This window comes from Urocampus carinirostris, chromosome 5 (assembly GCF_059441175.1).
Source record: "Urocampus carinirostris isolate Australia breed hairy pipefish chromosome 5, RoL_Ucar_1.0, whole genome shotgun sequence".
Lineage (NCBI taxonomy): Eukaryota > Metazoa > Chordata > Actinopteri > Syngnathiformes > Syngnathidae > Urocampus > Urocampus carinirostris.
Window position 1 is genome coordinate 7,699,868 of NC_142353.1, and position 21,438 is coordinate 7,721,305.

The 21,438-nt window shown below is 38.4% G+C and overlaps 2 protein-coding genes and 1 long non-coding RNA gene across 8 annotated transcripts in view; 1 reads left to right on the plus strand and 2 right to left on the minus strand.

The window, feature by feature from the left end:
- Nucleotide 1: 1 nt before the first annotated feature.
- prkab1b (protein kinase, AMP-activated, beta 1 non-catalytic subunit, b) lies at nucleotides 2-9,416 on the minus strand. 3 transcript variants are annotated; one of them, XM_088335531.1, is made up of 8 exons: nucleotides 9,136-9,416; nucleotides 7,683-7,822; nucleotides 6,123-6,292; nucleotides 5,957-6,050; nucleotides 3,470-3,584; nucleotides 2,078-2,211; nucleotides 1,936-2,004; nucleotides 2-387 (listed from the first exon to the last, which is right to left on the minus strand). In XM_088335531.1, exons 2-8 carry the CDS (start codon nucleotides 7,803-7,805, stop codon nucleotides 310-312), a joined length of 783 nt encoding a protein of 260 aa, XP_088191657.1. In that variant the 5' UTR covers nucleotides 7,806-7,822; nucleotides 9,136-9,416; the 3' UTR covers nucleotides 2-309. The 3 variants fall into 3 exon arrangements, with proteins under 3 accessions (XP_088191657.1, XP_088191655.1, XP_088191654.1); XM_088335529.1 differs by having other exon boundaries at nucleotides 6,123-6,295; XM_088335528.1 differs by having other exon boundaries at nucleotides 6,123-6,298.
- Nucleotides 9,417-9,867: 451 nt separating this feature from the next.
- The window catches only part of LOC148365109 (uncharacterized), a 44,905-nt gene continuing 33,334 nt past the window's right edge, over nucleotides 9,868-21,438 (plus strand). The window contains exon 1 of the long non-coding RNA XR_015850473.1: nucleotides 9,868-9,953. This is a non-coding gene — a long non-coding RNA (uncharacterized LOC148365109). The remainder of the gene's footprint in view (nucleotides 9,954-21,438) is intronic.
- Nucleotides 15,789-21,438, minus strand: part of msi1b (musashi RNA binding protein 1b) — a 45,606-nt gene continuing 39,956 nt past the window's right edge. For all 4 annotated transcript variants that reach the window (XM_088335527.1, XM_088335526.1, XM_088335525.1 and 1 more), the window contains 2 exons: nucleotides 19,867-19,912; nucleotides 15,789-19,779 (listed from right to left, as the gene is read on the minus strand). In XM_088335527.1, coding sequence (XP_088191653.1) covers nucleotides 19,871-19,912 — 42 coding nt within the window. In that variant the 3' untranslated portion in view covers nucleotides 15,789-19,779; nucleotides 19,867-19,870. The remainder of the gene's footprint in view (nucleotides 19,780-19,866; nucleotides 19,913-21,438) is intronic.

Consider the following 21,438-nt stretch of genomic DNA (forward strand, 5'->3'; position numbering starts at 1 on the left):
GTTCTTCTCAAAATACATATTTATAGTTTGCATACACAACATGAGCATTTTGGAATCATTGAAGTATAGTTTTCTATTTAAAAAAAAAAGACACGGTAACTTTACAGCTTTGGTCTGAAACACAAAAGTTATTGTATAGTGTACAAGAGATGTAAAAATGATTTAAAATGCCAAGAGACAAAAATATTACGACACATTTACTAGTCACAATGAGGCCTTGTGATGAAAAGTCAAAATATGAATTTAAAACGGCATCAAAAGGAATGGGCATTTTTTTTGAGTTCATGCAACCATAACTATAATCTCAAACTATACAGGTTTGTACAAAAGTGTGGTCACGTACTTCTTCTTGTATCTGTGTGTTGCACTTAGAACCATTACGCCATCCTATGGAAAAAACATTTAGTTAAATCAACAGCTGTCGGGCATTAAGTCAATACAAACTTTTTGTGTGGTCAATGCAAAACCAAGAGCTTAAACATGACAATCAGATTAATATGTTTGCGGGATGTGGGAAAATCTCTCATTTTTATTAATCTCAGCCATTTTGAAAATCACAGCTGCTCAATGTCGAATAAATGGCCAAAAAACTTAGGTAGAAAGTGAGCCGTCTTGAATGGCTAACAACAGAATGTTCGTAAAAAGGTGACCAGTGTTGGGACTAACGCGTTAAAAAGGAACGCATTGTGAACAACATTTTGTAACTTTACTGCTGTTACTACATGGTGCATTACATCATTATTCCGCTACTCATTAAATGCAGATAATGAAATTCATAATCCTCTGACTGCTGATCTCCTGAGTCACTCACAATGCTCCTTATAAACCAACGTTCTCAGCAGCGTGGGCATGTTTATATTTACCTACAATAAAAAAACCTAATACAGTTATGGTGGCGCCGTCTCAAGCACAGAGTACGAGAACGTTCAATTTCTCCTCATGGAGATATTCTCTCTGCAGTCTATGCTTGCCTTTAAGCCTAATTTACAACTCCAAAATCCAAAACTCAAATCATGGGTCAGTTTATATGTGCATATTTGGTTGAGTGTCACCAGTAGCGAATGGTAGGCAGCACGTAGAAGGGGGCGTAGCTTTTACAGGAACAATGAAATCCATGGGGCAAATGAATGGATAGAATCTACAGTAAAAGTGTACTGAGTTTTTTTATTTTGTAATATTTTTGCAACACATCATGCCTGGAAAAATAGAAAACATATTGAACAGTACCTGGAAAGCGAGGAGACAATATTGATATGGAGTGTCTCTGGAGTGTTAGTTTGCAAGCTCACAAGATTACACAAGAAATGAAAGGTTCACTGCTTCCTTATGTTGGTGTACACGTTTTAATCTATTTTTTATTGTTTTTCTATTTTAAAGCAGTTATAAGGGGCGGCAGTAGCTCAGGAGGTAGAGCGCTCGTCTTGGGATCAAGGGATCCCAGTTCGAATCCCGGCTCGTCCGTGTTACATGTCGAAGTGTCCTTGGGTAAGACACTGAACCCCTAATACCCCCAATAAGCAGGTTAGCGCCTTACATGGCTGCAAGGCCGCTATTGGGAAATGTGGAGCACATTGTAAAGCGCTTTGAGAAGTCATTGACTTGAAAAGCGCTATATAAAATCCAGATCATTTCATTTCATTTTAAAAGGGGTTGGCTTTTTCGCGAAAATATCCGCTCATTCGTAGATAGTTACTTTCAGAGTATCGCACCCTACTTTTTGGTGTCAGTAATTTTAGGGGTAACTAAATTTCTTTAAACAAAAAAACTGTAACTAATGACTTTTTTCAGATGCCCGACAATGCTTATTACATTGTTTTTGTATTTAATCTTGTGAGATTGTGCAGTAGCTAATATTTTTATGGAGCACATGATTTTTATATGTATTATATTGGAATGCATATAAAGCAACAATAAATTGGCGGAAGTTCGTGTTACCTTGATGGAGAGGGCGTAAAGGTGATTGAGCATCACGTGGTTGGGCTCGGGAAGCAGAGTCGGGTCACACTGGGGGAGGCCATAAAAAGATCAGTTGAACTTGTTGAAATAAACATTTGACTTGACAATCGGCACAACATACGGAAATGCCGGTGTCTTTGTTGAGCAGCACTTGGAGCAAGTGTGGTGGTAAGATAGGAGGATGTTTGAGCTTGTCTTCGGACTTGACGATGTACGCGTCCTGCTGGTAGGGACCAGGAGGGGAACTGGACAAGTCTGATTGCAAAAAATACATTTATCAGGACATTAGGAGATACAGTACCTTGCAACAGTATTGACCCTCAAGAACTTTTTGACAACTCAAAATATTTTCTAAGAATCAAAAACATGTGAAAGACGTTTGTTAAGAGAAATTTATTAAAGGTTTAATATTGCACTAACAAATAACAAAAAACGAAAAGTAGGTGTTGCAAAACCATTGGCCTCTTTTGAGTTGAGTTAATACTCAGTACAACCTGTTTTTGCTGTGATCACAGCCATACGTGTTTTTGGGTGTGTCTCTATAAGTTTTGCACATCTTAAAACAAATATTTGCCCATTCTTTCTCAAAACAGCTTAAGTTCCTTAAGGTTAGATGTTCATCCTTTGTGCACTGTATTTTTAGATCATTCCACAAATGCTTTTTAGAATTTAGGTCTGGACTTTGGCTCGGCCGTCGGCTTGGAGAGGGATGGGCGCAACAAGGCTGCACTTGCCAAAGACACACCACAGAAAATGGAGCCCTACAACCCTAGTGGAGTATAGATGTTGAACTAACACCTTTATATCGTTAGTTTTAAACCACCCCGTTGTAGATTTTGCTTTATGTTTAGGGTCATTGTCCTGCCGGAAGGTGAACCTGTGCCACAGTCACGGGTCTCTTGCAGATTCCAGCAGATTTCCTAGCTGCTAACGTAATTGCCCTTTATATGTCTCCATCCATCTTCCCATCAACTCTAACAATCTTCCCAGTCCTCACTGAAGAAAAGCAACTCCAGAGCATAGTGCTGTCACCACAATGTTTGACAGTGGGGATGGTCTTTTCAGGGTGATGTGCAGTGCTTTTCTTATGTCAAACGTAACGCTTTGCATTCAGCCCAAAATGTTCAATTTTGGTCTCATCTGACCTTGTTCCACATCTTATTTGTGTGTCCTATGTGGCTTTATGCAAACACCAAACATGCCTTATCATGGCATTCTTTCAGAAAGGGTTTTCTTCCTGTCCACTCTTCCATAAAGGGGAGATTTATGCTGAGTATGAGTAATAATTGTCTTGTGCACAGATTGTGCAGGTCATCCAATGTGGTGCACTTATTGTTGCTTCTCTGATTAGTTTTCTTCTTATTTGGGTCAAAAGTTTAGAGGACCGCCCCGGTCATGTTAGGATTGCAGCGGTTTTATGCGCTCTCCATTTTGAAATTATTGCTTGCACTGTGCTCCAGGCGCTGCTAAGCTCGCTGTACATCAAACAAAAGCCAAAATAATTCATTAGTACCTGAAATGTCAGCAGATTCTTCAGAGTCAATTCGGAGGGCGTCAAAGACCTCAAAGTCGGTCGTCTTCACCTGGATGAGGTTGTTTACGGTTCCAGTTTTGGTTGTGACCACGGCCTGTGAAAACACACAGACAGACGCACAGACATGACTTCAAAATAAAATCCGACCTTTCAAACTATTCTTTAGTGCAGGAGTGGGCAAACTATGCCACGTGAGTGACAAACAGCCATCAGGCAGATTAATCCGGCTCACCAAACAAAAGTAGAAAAATGTAACAATAATACATGGTAAACAGGTACTACAACAACTAAAAAATATTATTTTGGTGCCGCACTTGTCCCATGTGTGCCTTAATGTTCCATTGCCCCATAAATTGTTTTATGAACCATATTTCTGTATTTGCTATTTCCATGTCATCTTTAAATTTTATTTACCAAAATTCTTTATAAAAAATTGTCATCTGGGCGCTGCTCTTGTCCCCTGAGTCCCTTTATAGGAGTTATTTTTTTCCCTCCTGGTCCAGCCCCTCTGCTAACAATTTTTTAACCCCGTGCAGCTCGTCACTCAAAAGGTTTGCTCACCCCTGGTCATGTGTCTTTTTTCCTTGTAAAACTCCAGTATGTAATACTTGAACACAATATGGCACTGTAGTCTAATCCGTATGAAAAACAGTGCCACAGCAAGCGGAAAGACGGCAGATAAACATGGCACAAACTTAGGTAGGGATTCCTATGTGTAAAAGAAATACACATTTCTCAACCTATGATTTTTTTTTTTATAAAAATAAACACTGGTATGATGGTTTAAGTATTTTTTGCCTTGGAAACATGTTAGCCTGAAGACGGATGGGCGCCAACAGGCTTTACTTGCACAAGACACCAAAGGAAATGGTGCCACTACGACCGTAGTGGTTAAAGAATCCGACTACAGTATTCAAATCAAGGTTGATTTTTTTTACTAAATGGAAGATTTTTTTGTACCATTATGACGCACTATATATTACACACTGTCTCTTAAAATAGGGACATTTGAGAGCACAAATAAAAGTATGAGTTTTATTATTTCATCAATGCCAAGAAAATATACCATTAGTAATTAGAAGAGTAAAAATTTCAGCCAAAAACAATTACATGAAATATTAAGGAAATACTATTTTATATGACAATTTTTTACATTGAATACATTTGAATTCGAAACCCATTATTTATGAAACGGACTCAATTGTATGCTTGTTTTTCTGCTGGGGTTGCATTTAAAAAAAGAACTGGAGATAGGTGGGATCTGTGAAATAATAACCTTGTTTTTGTTTTTAAACAATTATTACACGCTAGAATCCAGCAAGCCTGTGAAACAGGAACCACATAGCAAGGAATTACTGCAATCTGTCTATAAGAAATTATAAGAAAAATATCATTTGATAATCAATTATTTTGTGTCCTGGAGTGTTTTTTTTTATTTTACTGTTCACTAAATGTATCATGGTTACAAAAGACCAGAGCTATTGCACTTTAAGACCAGCCAGAACATATCTAGTAAATTGAATTTTTTTGTCATGACGTGCAACTTAAAGTACAAAAATATACTAAATTATTGCTGAGTTACTACTTCCATATAATCTATTTTGGAACTTAAATAATTTTTACGTTTTACTGCACCTGATATAAATAAGTATTCGTTTTCCACAATATAGGCAGATTAATTGATATAATAATAATAATAATAATTTCCTTTGTATTGTCATTCTTTGTAACAATGTACACAGAACGAAATGTCGATACACCTGACCCGTTGTAGCGAGTCGATGCAGCCGCAGCCAACAGAGGGCGCCGCCATTATACCAATTAGGTATGTCTCGGCCGAGGCGCGAACCAGCGACCATAAGTTGCGTTGGTTAAACTGAGGAGACTCAACGTAACCAGAAAGCACCATTTACCTTTTACAAGGCTTTTGGTTATTTAGGGTAACCTTAGCCAAAATATGGCGTACAATTATGTAAGCTTCCCCCAGGTGAGGCTAATGTGATGTACAGTATTGGGAATAGCGCAATTATAAATAACGGTTTTATGTAACGACGTTATTTTTTTCAGTAACGGGGTAACCAAAATAATTCTTTTTTCCGCCGTTGCCGTTACTGACGGTCGAAAGCTGTGTGTTAAGATTTTATGTATTTACATACATTTTGTGTGTTTACGTTTATTTTTGTCTGTGCTTATGTACATGCTGATTTTTTTGGGTTTATTTTTGTTGCGCTTCAAGTGTAAGATAAATCTTTTGGTGGTGAGGTGCAATCTATATTACAAGGACATAATAACAACATGGTAATAACATGACAAATGCATATCAAACTGGGTGCCCTTTGCACTAATAAGTTGCAAAGCGTAACTCTCAGTTTGAGAAAGGTTTAAGACACCTGCTTTAAAGGGAGCAGCTTTAAGTACTAAAAAATGGTAACAAATACCTTAAAAAAACAAAACCTAATTTCTTACCCCTGTTGGATCCAAAGTCCATTGTCCGTCCACGCAAAACTTGTACTGGTGTTCTCCTTCAGGCAAGTCCATGATTGCAACGAAGTTGTTCTTACTGAGTGAGAGGGATGCACACGTCTTCAAACTATTGCCAACTTAAAAAGAAGCTGCCAGGTTCAAACATTACCTTTTATTGAGGGGGATTTTAGTGGCCCAGTTGTTAAAGGAGCCAGACACAAAGACCTCTTTAGCGTTTCCTGCCCAGCGGAACACAGTCGGCCTGGCTAGGGTTGGACATTTGCTATCGCTCTCCAAGTCCTGCTGCCAGGCCAGAAACTCCTGTTCCTCCTGTGGTACCTGCTCCTCAAATGTGTTCATTTTAAGAAGACGTAAATGATTCTACTTCAATTTTAGACTTAGCATTTGTATTTAATTAGCATTTGCATTGATATAACACCAGTGTTCGGACTAACCGCGTTACAAAGGAACGTGTTACTGGAAACCAATTACTTATTGCGAAAACAAGTACAGTAATACGTTATCAATAACATTTTGTAACTGTACTGTAGTTCATTTTAAGTGCGTTACTACAATACTCACAGTACTACAATAGTGCTAAAGAATGACAATTATTGTACAGTACATTATATAATTAAATAATGCGCAAGTCAAAAAACAAATACACATTAATAAAATAAAAATAAAAAACTTTGAGGTGGGTTGCGTAGTGTTAGGTGTCCCTAAAAAGCTGAAAGTTAAATATTTTCTCTATTAAGTATGCGTTAACAATGCTAAGTCCAAAGAGTCCTTATGCATTTTTTTCTCATTGTGCCTATCTGCTTTTATCTTACTTCAGGCTTGTTTGGGGTAGAACAACCACCCAAAAAGATGAACCAAAAAAGAGTTTATTCAAGCACGTTTAAGAAATGTACGCAAATCAGGTGTTACTCCTGGTTTGAAGTCATATTTGCATCTTTAGGTTTTCAAATGCCGCACTGGTTCAAACATCAAAATTAACACAAAATTAATTTGAATATAGATACAAAAATACACTAAACGCAAAGTCCTTTACCGGCACAGAGTACAAAGAGGCTGAATTTCTCATGATGGAGATATTCTCTCTACCTTACCTAGCCAAATTTACAACTATTAAATTAAATGCGGAAATCAGGGGGTCAGCGTATATGTGCATCCTTGTTGTGTGTCACCAGTAGCGAATGGTAGGCAGCACGTTGAAAGGTGGGTGTGGCTTATACAGGAACAACAAACGAACAGGAAAACAATGGAGTAAACGTGGGCCCAGAATTGACGGGAAAAGTGTGCCGAATTTTGATCTTTTCACTTGTTAAATGCTTAGAGAAAAAAAAGAAAAGTCTTGGACAGTACCCAGAAATGGGGAAAGAACTCTTCAAGTGGTCTGAGGCCAATAAGAATATATTCCTTTAGTGTCTCGGCTAAGTGTTCGTTTGCAAGCTCTCAAGATTGAAAAAGCAAATAAATAAGAAGGCTCCACAGCTTCCACAGGTTGGTGTACACATTTTGTTCCATTGCTTTTATTATGTGGCTATTTTAAAGCAGTTTTAGGGGGTCGGCTTCACAGTGAGTATAAACGGTAATTTATAACTAGATAGTTCCTTCAGAGTAATGCGCTGCATTTTGATGTCAGCATTCTAACTAGTAACTGTAACTACTTAATGTTTTTCTGTTATGCTCCAAACACTGTATAACACAGACAAACACTAGTTACCTTTGCATCTTCTCTCTGGAAAATGTCTGCATCCTCAGTACTGTCAATGAGGATGTTTTGACGTGGCTCCTTCCCTCTTTCACTCTGACTCCCGCTGGCTCGGTCACTGCTGCTGTTGCCCATTCTCACAACATTTAACACTGCAGAAACACAAACACCAGTGACGTGCAGTCAGGGGAGGCAGGTGAGAATGTGCCTCACCTGTCATCATGGAAATACAAAATTCAAAATATGTTAAAGGGTAATATTCTTTTCAGTGATAAAGTTCTTTCTCATTTAACGTTACAATTTGGTATTTTCTTTTTCATAGTTCCTGAATTTTCATGTTATATTATGAATATTATTAATACAATACAATATGTAACCTCTTACTGTGCTAAGTGTTTGCAGATTCAGAATGAGGCACGCGCTAAGCTTGCTAAGCGTGCCTCATGGCAGAGGGGGATACTTACACCCAGTATTCGGATTTAGCGCACATGCAATTGCAATTACTATGACTCACAAAATTAATTTGCACAGCACTGATCCACGTTAAACATAACAAGCAGTACATCCAGCAACAGCTTATATCAGGCTTCATTATTTAAAACAATAGACAGAATATAAGTTATCAATATCCATGAAACAGATGTAAAACCAGGGTGGGTCGGCAGAAGCCCTTTGTTAGGCAGTCCAGGCCCCCTATGTCCCGCTCATAGTGACGGAGCTGAATCAGTAAACTAACAGCAAAAATTAGCCATCCTGTGATCTATGACTGTTTTCATTCAAAAGAAGCAGTATGTAACATATTACTCTGCCATATATCTACATATGCAGAGTGAGGCACTAAATTCTCTTGTCTCATGGCAGAGGGCGATGGCGAGAACAAGGATTCTGATTTGGTGCACACTTCAGCCCCAAACAATAGAATTAGTAATAGCATTAGCAAGCTAAGAGCAAGTAAAACCATCCAGTAGTTTATTTCCCGTTGCATGGACCTTTCTCTCACAATGGAGGATTACCTTTCTTTGTATACTTTTACTCAAAAGGTGCAGTAGGTGCATAGACTTCATGGTTAAGGTAAGACAATACAAAGTTTTTTTTCCACGCTACAGTTTATGTATTGCTTTCTTACTCTGCCAATCAAATGATGAAAATGTAGGTGTATGCATTTGTAAATCTGACTGTGTCTCACCTGTCACCTCACTGCACAAAAGCATACATAATTTCAAGATGTGCACTTTCAAAATCCCATATATTCCTAAATAAACATAATAATCATTTGTTTTGAGTGGTGTGTCGTGAGTTTATTTTCCTTCTTTTTATCCTGCTAAAATAATTTTACACATTCACATAAACAAGTCTTCTGTGCACACGAGGGAATTGATAGCTTGACCACTAAGCGCTAAAGACGGTCCTAACGATGCAACAACAAAAGTTAACTTTGTGTGCTTTTCTAGATGCTGTTAATTACCTTAAAATTTTAGATGATATTTGAATATTGGCCGACTTGGGACAATGATTTCATGCAATTTTTTTCAGGAATGATAGAAAGGAAGTCTTGTTTTGTTCGCTTTGTTTCCGTCTTTGAACTGCAATTCTCCAGTTTTGATTCCGAAGCGTCCCGCGTGAATCCTCAGTAACCTTCAAAACAGTTTCAACCCCGTTGTTAACTTTTCTTCTATTTCGATTATTTCTTTTAGAAATGACCTGTGATCGCCGCTGTGTTTGTGTGTCGAATGAAAAACACACCTCTTCCGCCCCGGTTTGACTTTAACCTGTTCTATGCCGAGGATGTTTTTATTTTACTGTATTTATGTATTTTTATTTTTATTTCTAACTATTTCAAACACAGACATGACCAAATAATTAAATGAAAAAAATAAAAATTAATTGTAGTAAAACTAGAAAACCTAATATCGATTTGAACAGTTTCTAAATTTGGTTGTCACTGTAGAAACATTGTACCCGGACGTTTTGGAGTTGTATTTGGCTTACTATTTTAAATGCAAAATGTAAAGTTTTTTTTTTACATTGTAATGTGAACTAATTGGTATTTGTGTTTATAAAGTTATTGAAATTCTAACACGAATTTACCGGAAGTTCCAGCTTGATTTGGATGTTGTTGCTCTTTTTGACCTGTCAACATAATTCATTTTACAAATAATCTACTTTTTAATTATTCACATGTTTTATTGTCAGTTGAGGTGACTCTACATTACGATGTGGTAAAAATGATGTCTTCATGGGATTCGACACAGTCGTAGTTGACTTCGTTGAGGACTTATGCAGGTATAGTGTAATTTGAGAATCCAGATATGTCAGCATGTGAACGGCTTTTATCGCAGCAAGGCTTTAGGGCTAGGACCTTACCTTGGCCTTTTGGCTGAGAGTAAGTGTCCCAGCTCCTAGGCTTTGTAGCGTATTATGAACTGACCGATAACGGATAATGGATAATGAATAACGAGGATAGAACAATAACCCTTAAAAACCCCAAACCCCCGTACTGAAGCTATTACCTCATTATTTTTGTAGTTCTAACACCAAGGTAATACATCTTAGTATACTGCTATTATATTAAATTACTTACAAACATGGCGCCGACTTAAGTGAGGATTCCACGGTGTAAAAGAAATTGATATTTCTCGACCTACTATTTTTTATAAAAATTAACATTTTGTATAATAGTTTATATATTTTTGCCTTGTATTCTAAATCAACTGGGTTTTTTGTACCACTATGGGGCATTAGATATTACGGTATTACAATAACGGAAATATCACAACGAAAAGGTGAAGAAAAATACAGTACCCTTGTGTCCACAGCTTCTGTCGAATGGACATTTTGAGCCTTAAATCGAATAAAAACATGCCAGAAATACGAAAGGACAGGCTCCATTTTCAGCATTAGCTTCAATGGCAATAGAGAGGAACTTCTTGATGGAACAGAAACGCACGGATAATCAGAATGATAGAGTAATTGAAATCTCCTTAAGGAAAGAACGGTGGATGGATTTTATGCACAAATAAAAATGATTTTAGGTGAGTAAAATTTGGCCATAGTCGTAAATAATATTGCAATTTTACTAGGTGATTACTGTTGCTTTTTATGTGTCATAGCTGTAGCTACAGTAAATGTTTTATAGCCATAAAATAGTTTAATATTTTGTGTATTGGATTTATTCAAACGTAGCACTACTGAAGGTTTAGATGTGAAATGCACAGCTTGCCACTGGTTTTAAAACAGTCCTATGCGTTCTCATCTCCTTTATTGCTTGTGTAATTTTTCTCAGCGTACTCTAATTTTTCCCACGTAGCAAATTTATCTTTGGTAGGAATTAACATTGGGTGTTATAGTTTAATTATTCATAGAATATTCATCTTCAGAGTTTTTATTAAAAAGCGTTAATTGTTATAGCCATAGCTTGGATTCAAAGTTGCAGTCTAAGTAGGGGACTTGTCTTTTAGATAAACTGTTTGTGTTCCCACGACTATCAGTTATTACCACTATAATCTTGAAAATGCTGTGTCATCACTCTTGCACTTTCACTAAGTATGACAATATCATCTTTGTTTGTTTTTATTTTTATCAAAACCATTGAAGATACAGTAATCCTTATCCCATTGATGGAATGCAATGTGTTTATTCTTTACGGAGTTGGATGCAAGATGCCACAATTTAGGTATTGCTTTCACTGCGTATCATTATAAATCCATGGAGTATCATCTTACAGTAATGGTCAGCTGCAGGTTATTACCTGTTTTTTTTTTCAGCAGTTTATGTTCTGATCAGAGGGGGGTAGAGGAGCCAAATATTTTACCCAGGTAAATGTACTGTTACTTCAGAATAATATGACTCAAGTACAATTAGAAAGTAGCTATCCAAATAATTAATTGAGTAAAAGTAAAAAAGTTCTTGGTGAAAAAATATCAAGTACTGTGTGACTTATTTCATTCAATCAGATCATCAAATCATCTAAGTCCATCCAATCAACAGTAAATATCAAGTATATATACACACACACACACACACACATGTATATATATATATACTGGACTGTCTCAGAAAATTAGAATATTGTGATAAAGTTCTTTATTTTCTGTAATGCAATTAAAAAAACAAAAATGTCATACATTCTGGATTCATTACACATCAACTGAACTATTTCAAGCCTTTTATTATTTTAATATTGCTGAATTTGGCTTACAGCTTAAGAAAACTCAAAAATCCTATCTCAAAATATTAGAATATCATGAAAAAGTATACAAGTAGGCTATTCAACTAATCACCAGAATCATCTAATTAACTCGAAACACCTTGCGAGGGTTTCCTGAGCCTTAAAAACACTCAGCTTGGTTCAGTAAACTAAATCACTGCTGATCTGACTGCTGTCCAGAGGACCATCATTGATACCCTCCATCAGGAGGGTAAGACACAAAAAGAAATTTCTCAAAGAGCAGGCTGTTCACAGAGTGCAGTTTCAAAGCATATCCACAAAAAGTCTGTTGGAAGGGAAAAATGTGGCCGGAAACGCTGCACAACCAAGAGAGATGACCGCAGCCTTAACAAAATTGTGAAGAAGAGCCGCTTCCAGAATTTGAGGGAGCTTCAAAGACAGTGGGCTGAAGCTGGAGTCCAGGTATCAAAAGCCACAGTTCACAGACGTGTCCGGGAAATGGGCTACAATAGCCGTATTCCCATGGTCAAGCCACTTCTGAACTCAAGACAACGGAAGAAGCGTCTGACTTGGGCTTTCGAGAAGAAGCACTGGACAGTTGCAGAGTGGTCCAAAGTCCTCTTTTCAGACGAAAGCAAGTTTTGCATTTCATTTGGAAGTCAAGGCGCCAGAGTCTGGAGAAAGGCTGGAGAAGAGCAAAATCCAAGTTGCTTGAAATCCAGTGTGAAGTTCCCACAGTCAGCAATGGTTTGGGGAGCCATGTCAGCTGCTGGTGTTGGTCCACTGTGTTTCATCAAGTCCAGAGTAAATGCAACTGTGTACCAAGAGATTTTAGAGCACTACATGCTTCCATCTGCTGAAAAGCTTTATGGAGATGAGTATTTCATTTTCCAGCATGATCTGGCACCTGCCCACAGTGCCAAAACCACCAGTAACTGGTGCACTGACCATGGCATCACTGTCCTTGATTGGCCTGCTAATTCCCCTGACCTGAACCCCATCGAGAATTTGTGGGGTATAGTTAAGAAGAAGATGAAAGACACCAGACCTACAAATGCAAATGAGCTGAAGGCCGCTATCGAAGCATCCTGGGCATCAATAACACCTCAGCAATGCCACAGGCTGATTGCCTCCATGCCACGCCGGATTGATGCAGTAATCCGTGCAAAAGGATTCCCAACCAAGTACTGAGTGCATCAATGGACATTTTCAAATGTTTGATTTAGTTTTGCTGTTATAAAATTATTTTTTTTACTTGGTCTGAGGAAGTATTCTAATATTTTGAGATAGGATTTTTGAGTTTTTTTCAGCTGTAAGCCAAAATCAGCAATATTCAAATAATAAAAGGCTTGAAATAGTTCAGTTGATGTGTAATGAATCCAGAATGTATGACATTTTTGTTTTTTTAATTGCATTACAGAAAATAAAGAACTTTATCACAATATTCTAATTTTCTGAGACAGTCCAGTATATATCTCATCTCATCTCATCAGCCGTACCGCTTATCCTCATTAGGGTCGCGGGGGGGCTTGGAGCCCATCCCAGCCATCTCCGAGCAGTGGGCAGGGGACACCCTGAACTGGTTGCCAGCCAATCGCAGGGCACACAGGGACAGACAATTCATTCGCTCATTCACACCTAGGGACAATTTGGACCGGCCAATTCACCTGAAATGCATGTTTTTGGAACGTGGGAGGAAACCGGAGTGCCTGGAGGAAACCCATGCAAGCACGGGGAGAACATACAAACTCCGCACAGGAAGTCTGGAGCTGGATTTGAACCCACGACGGGTTCCCATGACATGAACTGTGCCGCACAAGCGCTAGCCAATTAACCTAACATTCATGTTTTTGGAATGTGGGAGGAAACCAGAGTGCCCGGAGGAAACTCACACAAGCACGGGGAGAACATGCAAACTCCATAGAGGAGGTTCGATCTCATGACCTCAGAACTGTGCCACACATGCGCTAAGTGGGAAAAGAAGCAAAAAAAAACACACACAAAAAAAAAATGTTTTTGACCATGGCCAACCCAAATGCCCAAACACCCAAACAAGTTAAGCACCTCGGCACCTAAGTTGGTCATGCTTTCGTCCCTCCAGATGAAACAGGACACAAGAAAGCGGCCATGTCACTCGGGTCAGCGTGACACAACACACTCTTCTGTTCAAGAGCAGGGCCCGACATCTTCCACTGGTTTACCCCTGCCGCATCGTACAGGTGCCCTGCCCATCTCTTACAACACATCTTAACATCCCACTATCCTTTTACAACACCTTTCCACTCATTCAAGAGCTCTAGCTACCACTATATTTGGACTTCTTTCCTGCAGTGCACTCGTAACACCATCCATCCACGTCAGTCGCGGCCTTCCTCTTGGTCTTTCCATTTACTTCTGCTCTGTAGATCCTCTTCAACATTCGCTCCTCATCCATCCTCTCAATGTGTCCAAACCAACCGAGTACTCTCTTATCCACACGCTTGCTCAGTTCCACTACTACTTCAGTTCTGTCTCCCACAATTTCATTTCTCAATCTATCCAATCTTGTCACTCCTAACATACTCCTCAAACACTTCATCTCAAAAACATTTAATTTGCTTCTCAAATCTGCGTTCAGGCTCCAAGTCTCTGCACCATACACAGTCGACACAATCACACTCTCATACAGTCCCCTCTTCAAATCCATACTCATACTGTTGTTGCTCATCACTCTCCTCAGAGCACTCGAACCTGCTTCCTTGATTCACTCCATTTCACCATATATCATATATATAAGTTCTGCGACCCTTTTGAGGATAAGGGGTGCAGATAATGGATGGATTATCAAGTAGTCAAATATTAGTCCCTTTAAATATGGATTAATTATAATTAATATGAATTATTTTGAATAAGGTTAACAAAAAAGTAATCCAATAATGAGGAGTAAACCTTCCTTCTTAATGAAATAAAAACAGATCATGGTCACAAAATAAAATAATGAAACATAAGAGGATCTATTGTTAAAAACCATCAAAACTACAAGTAAATTAATATGCAAATAAAAAGCAATAAAAAAGGCTTGATCAGGTGCTCGAAATCCATGAAAAGGCTTGTCAAGGTCAGAATTTTGGTCAAAGTGCTTGAAAATGCTTGAAATTGTTGCCATTGCCATGTTTCTTTGCAGGGGATCCTTGGAAAACATGAAATATAAATTAAAATATTCACAAATTTAAAAAAGAAAAAAAACTTGTCAAATACAAAACAATTTTAGGTTTTACACAGATTTAAAGTTGAACAACAACACAATTTTACTGAAAATGCAAAGCAATAAAATAAAAATGTAAAAATTAACTATTCAGTGATATAAATAAATGATAAAATGAAAAACAAATTAGCCAATTTAGACACAGATACTCTGAAAAAACATGCAAAAAATATAAATTAAAATTGGTAAAACAAAAAGCAAAGGATCAGCAGTCACTAAAGTTGAAAGATTAAATGCACTCTGCTTCAAAGCAATCAATGCTGTATCATTAAAATGAGTCCAAATTTGGCTCATTTTTCTGCTTTTTATATTCATTTTGTTCTTTTTTTGTCTTCCGTATTGAATTCAATCATTACCCGACACCTATAAGTAGCCAAGCTGCTGGTTCATTGTTGGAGCAGAATGTCAGTTTATAGCAGTCCATTAACAAAAAAAGATTGTAGATTAAAGTTAGGAACAGTTTAAAATAGCACATATTATGTGCTAGCAGCAAGATAGAGACCTCATTTTATTCATCAAAGTCAACCCCCCCCCCCAAAAAAAAACCGCTTTGATCGGCACTGGTTTTCTTGCGTTGAAGGTAATGGAAAATTTGGCCTTGAAAATAAGTGCTTGAATAGTGGTTGAATTCGGCCATGAAAAAACTGTACGGACCCTGAAAAAACCTCCCGTTGTGTGGAATGTTTGACAATAATTTATTAGGAAATTTAAAAAGGTTTTTATTTTCCCAAAAGAAATAACATGACAGGAAATTGAACTTCAGAAAAGGGTACAATATCGGCAAGATATTATTTTCATCAAAGACAGCATAAAAACTAACTTGCAGCAGTACGAGTGTGTACGAAAATATGAACTTGTTCTATGAAATGTGGAGTTCTTTGTTCTTTTGCCCTTTACATATTTGCCAGCCAGTGCAACATTCAACTCGCTTTGTTCTGGTGTAAAATAAAATAGCTGTCACATGCTTTAGCTGCGACCTCCATTGGGTACGCGGGTGGGATTAAAAAACATTGACAAATATGTTAATGGACTGTATTATTAAAAGTCAAATTAAAATTTCACATTTGTAATAAGATAGAAAAAAAACATAGGGTGCATATTGTGCATTGTAGCTCAATGTGTTGGAAATCACATACAACACATGACAAGCAGAGTGAAGCGGTGCATGGTAGGGGTGGGCGGATCAATCCAAATATTGATATTATCAGTACTAGGATTGTGATTGATATTTCTTCTTGGAAGTGAAAACCAGAAGCTAGGAATAAAAGACAATTGACATTTTGCATTACTAACTTTAAAAAAAATATATTTTCTTGTTTTTGTTAGACTGATTTAACTTTTGTTCTAAAACAGTTGTACTGTAATTAAGGGTTAGCGGATGAATCCAAATGTGAATAATATCGACGACGAGTGGACACTTTGATAGGATCTATACATTTTTCCCATTTGAACAAAAACTATAATTATATTGTAAGGAAGGTGTAAGATTATACAGACACATTTATACACATTTCTAATTATGTCTAATTGTGTTTACACTTAATTTGGATTGCTGGCATTATGATACAAATATTGTGCTATAGATAACATTTTGGTATTAAGGTGGTGTTTTTAGTGTACTTTTCACACTAGGGCTGTCAAGTTAATTTTCACCGTGGGCGAAATTAGCCTACCCTATACATATCTGTTATCAACTAAATAAAACAAATTAACACAATCTTCATGACTCAGGAGGTAAAGCGCTCGTCTAGGGATCAAGAGATCGCAGTTCGAATCCTGGATCCTCCGTGTTACATGTGGAAGTGTCCTTGGGCAAGACACTGAACCCCTAATGCCCCCAATAAGCAGGTTAGCGCCTTACATGGCTGCACGGTCGCTATTGGGTAATGTGAAGCACACTGTAGCTTTGGGAAGTCTTGACTTGAAAAGCGCTATATAAATGCAGATCATTTCATTTCATTAGCCATTAATTTGTGGGTATTGTAGTCAACAGGCATTGTGGGAAATGTAGTGTTTTGTTAAAGCACTCTGTTGACCCTTTGTTAAAGTGTTCTGTTGACCAATTTTTAGAAACTCAGACATTTTAGGCTCTTGTGGGCCTCATCATTTGATATAGCAGGCAACAATTGACCACTCGGACAAGTGTTTGACTTATGTGGTTTACACTATTTGCACTTTGACTTCATTTTCAAAATATCGCACAATAGAGGGCATTTTAGTTGACCTTAATCATACAGTATTTCTACTTTGGTTACAACGCAGATTTTTTTGGTTTGGGTCTCTTTACTTTTGTTCTTAAACTGTTTGCATTGTAATTATTTAATAAGAAATAGAGCCTTTTTAGTGCCTGAAATGTCTATGCGGTGTTCATCAGAATTATAGACTAACTCAAAGGGAAAGGTTTCGATTATTTAATGATCATGACATTCGCAAGCAAAAAGTATTGGTATCGATTGATACCTCAACGTATTTACTTTAAACGGATCAAAAACAAAAGTACTATTATCGCCCACCCCTTAGTGCACAGCTACTCAAAATACAAATCCTTCATGTTCTTCCAAGAACAATATTCACATCTTAAAAATCACAGTTAAAATGATAAAGTAAGAAAGCGGTCTGTTTTTTTCTAGTAAGGAGCAATTTCAGGTGCGTGTGTCCTTGCACCTGCAAAAAAAGTCTGAAAAAAATCAAGACTTAAACTCCCTCCGCTAAACTCACAGCAGCCTTTCAGTGAAATAAGACTCGAGTGACAGAAAGAGAAATGCCTAAGCAAAATATATGGCTGGTCTAACAATGAAATATGCTCAAAACTCCAGTAAATTCCTGACTACAGAGCACACCCAATTAAAAGCCGCATGCACAAATTTAAGGAAGAATCCCAACTTTTTTTTATACAAGCCGTACCGTATATTAAGCTGCAGGCTTGAAAAGCCATAAAAAGGAACAGCTTGTTTCAATTTCTTCCATTTAAAAAAAATCAGTGGGGAAATTTCAAGTACAGAAAAGTAACACCATGTGCCACGAGTAAGACACTTGTTTGGGGACTCTGTCCGCAGCTGTCAATCTTACGTAACCGTAGCAGTCAATATTAATTGAATTGGAAAATATACGCGTGAGTTTAACAAAAAATCTCAGAACAAAACTCAAATGTACCATAATGACTAAATTTCAGAGGCCCGTATAATCACAACCGCCTGGACACATACTGAGCTATGCTGAGCTTAAGCTTTCCCAGCAATTACTCACAAAGAAAAGTGATAGAAAGGTGACAAAGTATTGCTACCACTACATAAAAAAAGATCTTTACAGTATACACAAATGCTTGGAATCTTTCTAACAAGTAGTGCTGGCTGATTAAATATTTTAGTGTAAGAGCAGGGTGACGAATTATCAGGTATATTTTTCAGATTAGGCTAAAAACTGGGATGTCATATTAGGCTGTGATCAGTTCGCTAACTGTCAGCCTAATAACTATTTTGTACGTCTCATTAACAAAAGTGTAAGTGTGTATAATGATTTTTTTAAAGTAATATCAGCAATCCGTGGTCTCCTCAATCACTTTGTCATGTGCGCAAGGGATGGAAGCGCTTAAGATCAGTCGCCTGGCTCAGTGTACACACTGTTGTAATTGTACAGGCTTCTGAATCAAAGTCAGTATAGTACATTGAGTTTTGAGAATGGTTTTGTTGCACTCCTTCATATATGTTAATGCCAATTTTATAAATATTGACTGCAGCACTAGTTGACTAAGATTGACATTTGCAGACACAGTATGCAAACAAGTGTTTTAATCGCGGCTTTTCATTACATAGTTACTTTTGCCGCTTTTTGCACTTCATTAAAATTCTTCACTTCAGAGCACTCGGCAGAAATCCAATTGCGTAATCACCCGCCTTGGATCCTCGCAATGCTTTGTTTTAATTAAACGGTCAAATTCCCTGGTTCGCACCAGTGCTAAGCTAGGTGCTTGGTGCCGGCCAAAGTGAAAATAAACAAAAGAGAGCCTCATCATATTGCAAGTCCCATTATTTAAAATGTAAAAAAGTAGGGGCTTGTAGTCCGGAATTTACGGTATATCACCATCACAGTGGAAGTAAACTTAGCGCCTTTCCAAAGCTTCCCAAACCTGAAAAGTAACCCCCCTCCCCAAAAAAAAACCCCAACCCAACCCTCATATTTACAATATTTTACAACATTGTACAGCACAAGTAGGCCGACCACGTAACCGCCACCAATGACCTGTTAACTTGCTTCAGTTTTTTGTTCATAACCTACCAAGATATACACGTTATGACACATTTTCAACAAATTGATCACAAATTAGTAATTAAAATTCATTATGAACCTCTTTTTCACTTTTTTTTCGTACAGTTTGTAACCTTAACTTGGAAGCTCGGGTTCACAGGTCAAGAAATTGCGGCCATCGCGCACAAAAAATGGCAGAGTAAAAGATAACCCAAGAAAGTATGAGAAAATACAGCATCTGAATGTATTTGCTACGGTTTTCTGGCTACAAAAAATATATCAAAGATTGATTTTGCTGAGGAGTCAGTAGTAGGCTGGGATGAGGTTTGCTGTATTTGTGTATGTGTGTATGCATGAGACAGGGCTACCGCTAGCCCTGCCATGACAGAGCTTGAGCAAAATGAGCTCCAAAGCGACTTCAAGTCCTTCCAGCCCGTCCGTCAACAACTTCACTGAAATTCAAACAAAACGTGTAAGTCAAAGTTTGCATGCATTCATGCCGGACCGGACACAGAATCTTTACGTGTATCGCAACTCACATTCTCAGTGATAGCCGTTAGTGAAGGCAGTGGCGATCAACGGACCCTGCAAGGGAATAAGTGAAAGGTTCAATTTGGCCTTTTTTCAGAATTGCAACATTGGTGTCAAAGACATTTTGCTTCACTGTGCTGTGTTTAGGTAAAGGTTAAAGGGGCAGTGTGTAAGATTTTGTGCCTCCTTGTGGTACAAAAAGACATTGAACTGAATGCTAGGCAAAAAATATATGAACTATCATACCATAGATAATTAAAAAAAAAGTCATAGGTCCAGAAATTTGTCTTTCTTTAACGCCATGGAATCCCCACTAACATCGGCGCCATGTATGTCCGGCATCTTCCCGCCACGCTGTACAGTGTATCACTGGCCATTGATCGTACCCGACAGCACAGTGCCATCTAGTGGTCAAATATTACACATTGGGTGCTTTAATAAATGGCTTAAAGCCGTGTGGTCTGACTAATTTAAGCTCATGGGCCACCCATCTATGCCTTTTCTTCCGCTTAACTGGGGTCGGATCACGGGGGCAGCTGCCTCAGCAGGGGAGCCCCGACCTCCCTAACCCCAGCTACTTCATCCAGCTCATCTGACGGGATCCCGAGGTGTTCCCTTGCCAGCCTAGAGACGTAGTCTCTCTAGTGTTTCCTGGGGCCTCCTGCTGGTGGGACATGCCCGAACAACCTCCCAAGGAAGGCATCCAGGAGGCAACCTCATCAGATGCCGGAGGCACCTAAACTGGCTCCTCTCAATGAAGAGGAGTAGCGGCTCTACACTGACACCTTCCTGCATGACCGAGCTTCTCACCTTATCTGTAAGGGAGAATCCTGCCACCCTGCGGGGGAAACTAATTTGTTCTTTTTCTTTTGGTCATGACCCACAGTTCATGAACATAGGTGAGAGTAGGAACGTAGATAGACAGGTATATCAAGAGCTTTGCCTTTTGCTTAGCTTCTTCTTCACCACGACAGACCGGTACAGGGTCTCCATGATTGCAGACGCTGCACAAATCCGTCTGTAGATCTCCCATCCTACCCTCATTTCTGAACAAGACCCTGAAAGACCTAAACTCCTCCATTTGGGGCAGGATATCTTCCCCAAACCAACCCAGATCCTCCGTGATCTTCTACCCTTCTGTGGTAGAAGAGTTTGTGTGTCCCAATAATCCTAGGAGCCATGCTGTCTGGGGGCATCAAGCCCCTTGTAGGGTCACCCATTACAAACAGTTCCGAGGTAAAGGGCCAGACTAAACGCAGATCATAGACCTCTTATGACAACAAAAACCCTTAGTTCATGATTTTTCCTTGCCCAGACATGGATTTGGAGCCGGAGTTGGTGTGTGAGGTTGAGAGGTTCTGATTAGATACAGTCTGACTCACCTCCACACAAATCTAGAGTTCTGGTACCAGTACTCTCAAAAGGGGTAAAAAAACATTCTCTTGGTGGCCGGATTCGTAAACTAATAGCATAAAAAGTGTGCCTTAGCCGGAAGGCTGGGGGTCTTTTCAGAGGCTCACGGTTGAATTATGATACAGGAATGTAAGATTTGATTGAGGTTTTTTTAATTTTTTATTTTT

What these genes read in the sequence shown, in the direction of transcription:
- prkab1b (XM_088335528.1), bottom strand. Translation starts at nt 7,805, where the DNA reads ATGGGCAACAGCAGCAGTGACCGAGCCAGCGGGAGTCAGAGTGAAAGA. An exon ending in TCCAGAGAGAAGATGCAAAG is followed by an intron (nt 6,299 to 7,682) that starts GTAACTAGTGTT and finishes AACACATTTGAG; the next exon opens with GAGCAGGTACCACAGGAGGA. An exon ending in GGACTTTGGATCCAACAGGG is followed by an intron (nt 3,585 to 5,956) that starts GTAAGAAATTAG and finishes GTGTTTTCACAG; the next exon opens with GCCGTGGTCACAACCAAAAC.